At 47.2% G+C, this 8,607-nt stretch overlaps 1 protein-coding gene across 1 annotated transcript; it reads right to left on the bottom strand.

Moving 5' to 3' along the window:
- Window positions 1-610: 610 nt before the first annotated feature.
- On the bottom strand, window positions 611-2,530 carry LOC131820945 (EZH inhibitory protein-like). The gene has a single exon (XM_059156793.1). It carries the CDS (start codon window positions 2,528-2,530, stop codon window positions 611-613), a length of 1,920 nt encoding a protein of 639 aa, XP_059012776.1.
- Between the last annotated feature and the right edge of the window lie 6,077 nt (window positions 2,531-8,607).

Raw genomic sequence — 8,607 nt, 5'->3', positions numbered from 1 at the left:
TACATACAACACCCAGAGCTCATCACAAAACTGTAATCCTTAATCCCCATCAAGGTGCTCCCTAGTCTTACCCCAGTACCCAGTACTAATACTTACACTATAAGCATATATAGTAACTAGTGAAAACTTCTTGGACATACCTCCACTTCAAATTTTGGCAAAATGACTCAAAGAATATTTTACCTCACTTATCTTCCAAAATGAAAGCTATTATACTGATAGCCGTTTTCTATTTCTCCAACTGTAAAACCTTCGTACCTCGATCAAAACCCACAGTACATTAAAAAATGAAACACAATAAAGGCAACATTTTAATTTTATTCATCAAAAATTCATTGTGTAAGTGGCAACCTGGAACGGGAGAACCTCAATTCAGGGCAAAGGCAGTCTGGCCCTTTTGAGGGAGAAGGGGCCCTGGAATCAAGGGCCAGCAGCAGGTAAGTGCTGGGAGGAAGAGTCTTGGGGAGAGGAAGTTTCAAAACTCGGGACATTGGTTGTTGGCTCACAAAACTTGGAAACCTCACAGGTAACTGCAGGGCAGGCAGCCCATTTAGGACAGTGGGGAGATGCGGGTTCCTTTTTTGGGTCTTATGAGGATGCTCATGGAGGGTCACAGCATAGGAGGTGTAGGTGGGTAAGGTGTGCTGCCTATTTCAACCCGCTCTCCTGGAGAGACAGGGCTCAGGGCATCAAGTGCTGGCAGCAAGGTGCGCCTAATGGTAGCAGGGCTCGGGGTGGAGCTGGAACCCAGGCCACAAAACACACAGGAGGAGGAAGAGGAGGTCAGGACAGAACACCCAACGGGGGAGTGACAGGGGCTCAGGCCCAGAGACCCAGGGGAGGAGGAGGAGAAGCTCTCACTGTATCGTCTAGGGAAGAGAGAAGAGAACGCGCCAAGAGAGGATGGTGAGGAGGAACTCGCGTGGATGGCAGGACCAGGCTGGGAGGCAAAGCACAGGACCTCAGGATCTGGTGAATTTGAGCTGCTGCGGAAGACCAGCCTTCTTAAGGCAAACCCAGGGGGAGAAAGGCTCTGGGCGGCTAGCCCAGGCGGAGAAGGGAGGCTGTGAACTGCTGATCTTTGCTGGGTAACATGGCTCCGGAGGGCAGGCCCCAGTGTGGAGGCGTGGCTCCGGAGAACAGGGCCTGGACTGGCTGTGAGGCTGCTGCAGAGAGTAGGGCCCGGAGGGGAGGTGTGGATTTCGAGGGCAAGGCTTGGCCTGGTAGCTCTGTTGTGGAGAATAGGACCTCGACAGGATGCACCGCTGCAGCGAAGAGGAGCCGGATGGGATGTAGGACTGCTGAGAGCCAGACCTGCGGGGCAGCAGAGGGCCTCGCCAGGCCTGGTTGTGGGGCTCTGAAGAGCAGGACCTGGTGGGGTGACACACCAGCAATGACGGCGGCGGCCAGCAGGGCCTTGTGCAGAGGCATTGCTGTGAAGAGCCTGGCCGGACCCGCGCGCAGGGCTACGGAGGGCCGGGCCCGACGCGGACGCATGGCTATGGAGAGCAGGGCCTGGCGGAGCGGTGTAGCTTCCATGGCCAACGCCTGGCCTGGCTGCTTGCCCGCCAAGAGGAGGGCGTGGCGGGGTGGTGTAGGTAGAAGGGGCAGGGCCTGGCGGAGTGGCGCAGCCTCGCGGGGCAGGGCCTGGCTTGGGCGGGCGGCGACGGCGGCGGCGGCGGCGGCGGCGACGAACAGGTTCTGGCTCAGGTGCATGGCGGCAATGGCGGCGAGCAGGGCCTGGCTCAGATTCACTGCTGAGATGATCAATGCCTAGCGGGGTGGCGCAGCCACTGAGGGCAAGGCCTGGCCTGGCTGCTTGACTGCGGAGAGCTGGGCCTGGTGCTCCGGCCTGACTTCGGAGGCCAGGGCCTGGCTGGGCTGCCTGACCCCACGGAGAAGCCCGAGAACGGCGACGGCCGCTGGGCTGAGGCCCCGGAGAAGATGGCGGCGAAGGCACGGGGCACTGAGGCGCAAGAAGCCCAGGAAACAGACAGCGACACCCTGGAGGCTTCTGAGCCTGGGCAGTCTCCTTGCGGCCGAGCTGCTTCCTCCCACGGCCTTTCCCCAGGCTCGTGGGCAGGGTCGGAGGCCCGCTGGCCTGGCCAACTCCCCTCATGGCTTGCACCACGGCGCCCACGCCACCTGCGTGGGAGGCCTGGAGACCTTGGCCCGCTCCGGGCACTACACATCTCAGCTCGGCGTGGGGACTGCGGCCGCCCTGGAGGTCGGCACGCTCCCTCGCCTGCACACGAGCCGTAGAGGGCAGATCCGGGCCCTCGCCGTTGATCGAAATGGCGCCAACAGCAGCAGCCAGGGCGGAGGCAGAGGAACCTGCTGTGCCACTGTGGGGGGCGCCACCACCCGATGGAGAAAGACCGCTCGAGACCGAGGGGACGGAGGCCCTGGGATCGGGGCTGCTGACCCCATAGGCCTCGCCGGGGGCAGGGGGAACCTTGTTCTTCGGCCCTACGGGCACCTCACCCTGAGGTTGCTTCCGCGCCTTCTCGTCGGATGACAGGGTGGCCATACTGCTGGATTCTCTCTCAGAGCTGTGAGAGCGCGGCTACAGACGCCGCCTGAGTAGAGCTCTGGGGCAAGGAGTGAGGAGGACGGGCGTGCTCTGGTCTGATTTTCGCTTCTGATTGTTCAGCCGGTTGTCACGTAACTCTCGTCTTAAAGGGAGCGAGCCAACCTAGCTCCATCCGGCCCGAACCGGACCGTGTGCTCTGCGGTACGGGGGACCGCTGCTGCTGGGTCCACGATGTGAATTCCCCATCCATACCTGGACTGCACAGGGGCGGCGATGCTGTCTGTATAAACACTTTGAGCCACCCCCCCCCACCCCCCCAAATCAGTTTAGCTTGTCAGCTCCACTCCGGTGGTGAAACTTTCAATCAGTGGCTTGAAAGAAATACCACACTGGCCAACAGGAGATAGCCGCTGAGCTGGGCATCCCTCCTGGAATCCCGACAGGACCCTGGGCCTATGTGTGACTCCAGAAGAGACTGTCCCGGAACTCCTTCGGGCATCTGAATGACCCCACACAGGGCTCTAGTGGGCTGTAGGGTTGGAGAGCGGCCTGAAGGCAGCAAAAGGGATGGGCCCCACACTGCCTGGGCTCGGGATGTTCAGCACTGCTGCCACGCACCAGAGGCGGATTTAGAATTTTCCGGTAGGATGCTTCTCCTTGCCTTGCCTCCTGAACACAGACTGGGGTTGCCTGGGATTAAGGACGATACTGTCCTTAAATACGCATCAGCAATTGTATAGTAATCCACTGCACAGTAATCCAATGACGAATGTACATTCATTTGTTTGACCTACTCTCTAGTTTCTGTTAATACAAATACGCCGTGATGCCCAGACCTGAAGTCCAATATTTAGATCAGATTTTTACTCGTTATTACAGAGGGGCTGCATTTACAGAAGACCGACCCAAAACAGAAATGCAAATGTAGGAAAGGTAGCACCTAAATTCTGACGCACCTGTGAGGCAAGTTTATTTTATGAAATGGAATCACTTACCCATAGATACTGTTTGGTCACCTGCTTTTTGGGGTCCAGAAAACTCCCTCTCCATGTCAATAAGTAAATTTCCACAAGGCCATTTTTAAGTACAAAATACTCCCATTTATACCAGAAGCTTACATCTTCAAACATTCCAATAGCAACCAACTTTTCACGCTCTATAACACATCACTGTGAGGTACATCCTTCTTACTAAAAATTGTTCATATCTTCAGTTGTGTCCTTGCTGTGGATAGACTCCCAGATGAAGCAATTCTTGGCACAGGCCATGCACATTTGTAATTCTTTGATCAAAATATTAGCAAGATGTTCTCCTGAAAGTCACTGTTAAAACAACTTCAGCCAAATGGAATGGGATGCTTACTGGACTGGAGGAGCAACTGGAATGAAACACAACGCAAAGTAGAAAGGAATGGTATTTGGAGTGTTAAAACAGTATGGAATGGAAAATGGATTCGAAATGGAATGCAGAACAGAATGAAGTGGAGACTAACTGCGGTGGAAACTGGAATGAAATGGGGGATGGAATAGTGACTTAAACAGGATATGGAATGGAAAATTGAACAGGATGGAAACTGAATGGAATATAATGGGGAAAATGGAATGGAAAGGGAAGTGGAAATAAATACCTGATGGCATGTGGAATGAGAAAATATGTAAGTAATGTTATATGAGAAAAAAAATGGAGTGGAATATACAGTGAAGTAAAATATGGGGAGGAAACCAATGGAATAGAATATGCAAGGTCATGAAATCAATGGACTATGAAATTTGCATCATAGATTTAGAAGTCCCAGGATGGAATAGCAACAAATGGAATGAAACTGGGAATGAAATATAGAATACAAATTATAAAGGGTGGAATAGACAATGAATACAAATAAAATGGAATGGAATATGGAAAATGAAATACTAAGGAAATAGAGGATGTGCTTAAATGAAGAGAATGTGTTCTGCTCATCTACTGCTCCATAACTTAGTGTCATGGAACAATGACCATCTGATCATGCTCAGGCATCCTGTAGAGCTAGAATTCAGATGGCAGAGGGCAGATGGCTCATCTCTGCTCTATGATGTTGTTGTCTGAGGCCTCAGCTGTGACAACTTGAATGGCTGTGAGATCATGAGCAAAAAACACCAATCAGCAAGGACCCTTAGATTTTGGCCATAGCATCTGGGTGGATGGTGGGGCCACTTCCTGGAATTGGGAAGACTTGCAGATTGGGAACACAGTGGGAATCTAGTGATTCTCAATGGGAAAGAAAGATCTGGAAGAGTAAGGTTTTTTTGTTTGTTTGTTTTTCATTTGGCAGAGAGAGAGAGAGAGAGAGAGAGAGAGCGCGCGCACAAGCAAGAGAGGGATGGAGAGAGAAAGAGTGCAAGCAGGGGGAGTGGCAGGCAGAGGGAGAAGCAGGCTCCCCGCTGAGCAAGGAGCCCCATGCAGGACTCAATCCCAGGACCCTGAGATCATGACCCGACCAAAAGGCAGCCGCTTAACCGACTGAACCACCCAGGCATCCCTGGAAGAGTAAGTTTTGTTTGCCTCATACTTTATATTCTAAATGTTCTCAACGGGCATAGATTGCTCTTGCATTCAGAAAAATACAGATATTTGCATTCTGGAAAGCAACTAATTTTTAGTGTTTGATTATGATTTAAGCCGTTGTAAGAAACCAGGCTCTCTCATATGCTACCAGATGGGGCTCTGCATTCAGAGCACCTTGCCAGATGGAAGTTTGACAAGACATATATATATAAACATGAAATCCATTTGATGCTACAATTCCTCTTCTGGGCATTGATTCTGAAGAAATATACATATGTAAAACCACAATGTTATTTGATCGGAAGTGATTATTTTGGTGTCATTTGTTTTAAAAAATGGAAACCACTTAAATTTCTGGCAGGATGGTGGATGGTCCACAGAATAAACTTATGTAGAGTTTATGAGATGTTTCAGAAGAACTTTTAATGCTATTGGAAAATGGCTATGTTATACAAATAAAAATTATATTCTGAATATAGTGTTGTATATTTATCTCTCTCTCATATATATATATATATATATATATATATATATGATATATAGATCTATATCTATATATCCTATATATATATCTAGAATTCGATGTATATTAAAATCTCATTTACTGTAGAGTAATGCTGCTCATTCAGGGCCACGGTGCCCTCCAGGGGGCACTTGACAATGTTTGGAGACATTTTTGTTTGTTGCAACCTGGGGAAAGGGGAGATGCTACTGCCATCCAGTGGATCAAAACTAGGGATGCTGCTTAAAATCCCTGAATGCACAAGCCAGCCTCTTACAACAATTATCTGGTCCAAATATCAGTAGTGTCCAGGTTGACAAACCCTGTGGTGGGGTATTTAGATAATTTGGAAAAGTTTAAAACAAAATTTAAATCACAGTCAATCCTGTCCGTGATCAATAACTATTGTTAAAAGTTTGGTATGTGTATGTGTTGAATTTTCTGTGATAACTTTATATTTTATAATCACCAGAAGGGCATATGTGAAGTAAACTACTTCATTTTAAGAGTTAATTCTTCTTTCACAATGCACTAAACATTTCTCAAAAATTAACCATATTAGTCTTTGCTTAAGAAATGATGTACCTTAAGAACTCCATAATTTCAGCTCATGTATGGAGAGGGACATTCCACCAGTATCAATCCAGTCACCATCGATCTCCTGATTTTTATCTTTCTGTTGAAAGGTTTCATTTCCAAGTATTTACATATTCGGTTAAAATAAAGAAAAACTGTGGCCCACAGTGCAATGCATCTGATGCGACAGGAGAGTGTGGTTGACTAACCAGGTCATAGTAATGTCATTACCCTTCCAGTGACTGGTTTAGGAATGGGCATTCCCCGTCGATATTCTCCCATATCAATAAGATGCATGTCTGGGATGCGTTTTCTCAGCGTGTCTCAGAGACACAACAGATTGTTTACATTAAAAAATCTCAAAAAGTATATGTTTTTGCTATTGTAATTAATAAATGATTTAGCGTGGTTGCTGGATATATGGTCAATTTTACAAAATACAATTGGATTTCTATATACTGGCATTGAAATTACAAGGAGAAAGAAATGTTAAACGCCATCTATTATAGCATCAGAAAAGAAACACCTAGGAACAAATCTAACAAAGGAGTCCCCAAGACCTCTGCCCACAGATAGCACTTCTGAGAGAAATTAAAGACAACCTACATAAATCAGACATGTGTCATGCTTATGTATTGGAAGACAACAGTGTGAAAGTGAATGGGAGAGAGAATTCTTGTGAAAATGATCTATGGATTCAATGCATTCCCAATCAAATTCCCAGCGTGTTTATTTTTTTCTTTTGAAAACGGAAATTGGCAAGCTGATTCTAAATTATATATGGCTAACAAAGATCCAAGAACAGCCAAAGCCATCTAAAACAAAAAATAAGACTTTTCAGGACTTTCACAACCAGATAGCAAGACCAACTATTACACTGTTACAATTAAGATAGTGTGGTATGAGCACAAGAATAGACAAACAGGCCAAAGACACAAAGAGAAGGGTCCACGAACAGACTCACACAAGCAGGGTCACCACATTTACAACAATTGTGCCACATAGAGTGCTCTGGGGAAAGGATGGTCTTTTAACTAAGTGGAGCTGAACCAACTGGGTATCTACCTACTTGGGAAAAAAATTAACTTTGGCCCCCAACATATGCCACACACAAAAATTAATTCCAGAAGTTAAAGCTTATTGAAAATAACATTATGAACAAATCTTTGTGACCTTGGGATAGGGAAAGATAGTGGAAACAGCACACAGAAGGCACTAATGACAAAATTTGGACTTCATCAAAATAAGGACTTCGTTCATCAAAAGACACATTTAGAGAGTGAAAAGATGAACCTCAGAAGGGGAGAAAGGTATTTGTGACGTGTATTTCATGGATGTCTGGTGTTCGGGATATAATACCTCCTGAAATCAAGAGGGAAGAAGGACGATGAAATGAAAAACTGGCACAATATTTGAACAGGACCTTCACAAAACAGGACAGCCAACTAACTAAACGATGAGCAAATAAAAAGCTACTCATCCTCAGTCACCAGGGATATGCACATTAAAATCCCAGTGAGGTGGCACAGTCTGTTAAGCCTCGGACTCTTGGGTTTGGGCTCAGATCGAGATCTCAGAGTTGTGAGATTGAGCCCTGAGCTCTGCACTCAGAGCAGAGACTGCTTAAGACTCTCTCTCTCCCCCAACCCCCACCACCCTCTGCCCCTCCCCTCTCTTTGTGCACACGCTCTAAATAAATTAATAAATAATCTTTGGAAAAAATAAATAAAATAAAATCCCTGACGAAGCATCTATCAGAATAGCCAAGACAACTTACAATATCAAGATTAGGTGAGGATATGGAGGAACTCTCTAATGCTGGTGCAAGTGTAAATTGGTACCACCTCTTTGGAAAACTGGCACTATCCTTCAAAGCTGAACATGTACTTTCTCTATAACCCAGCAATGCCATCTGTATTAATAGTCTATTCCTGCATAACAAAATACCATAAACTCAGCAACTTAAAAACAATGTCTGTTTATTAGCTCACAGTTCTGTAGGTCAGAGGTCCATGTGTGGCATGCCTTTGTTCTCTGCTTGGTGTATCACAGGGTGAAATCAAGTGTTGGGCAGACCGTATTTCTTTGTGGAGGCTCTGAGGAGAAGTCCACTGCCAAGCTCATTTGGGTTATTGGCAGAATTCAGTCCCACTCTCAGCTCCTAGAGGCTGCCCGCAGTTCCTTGCCACATGGACCCCTCCAGATACCTTTTCATTCCTGAGTCTTTCAGAAGGGGTCCGTTTTAAGGGCTCACCTCATTATGGCTGGCCCACCCAGGATGACCTCCTTATTTGAAGGTCTGCTGATTTGGGACCTTAACACAGCTACAAAATCTCTTTTCCCATGTAACATAACATAATCATCACAGGAGTGATATCTGATCATATTTATGGGCTCCTCTTACACTGAACGGAGGGGATTATACAAGATTGAGGGTCACTTGGAGTCCTCT

Source organism: Mustela lutreola, chromosome X (genome assembly GCF_030435805.1).
Source record: "Mustela lutreola isolate mMusLut2 chromosome X, mMusLut2.pri, whole genome shotgun sequence".
NCBI lineage: Eukaryota > Metazoa > Chordata > Mammalia > Carnivora > Mustelidae > Mustela > Mustela lutreola.
The sequence above is the reverse complement of the archived record's forward strand: the minus strand, read 5'-3'. Positions and strand labels throughout refer to the sequence as shown.

Coding starts and splice junctions, on each gene's coding strand:
- LOC131820945 (XM_059156793.1), bottom strand. CDS start 2,530: ATGGCCACCCTGTCATCCGACGAGAAGGCGCGGAAGCAACCTCAGGGT.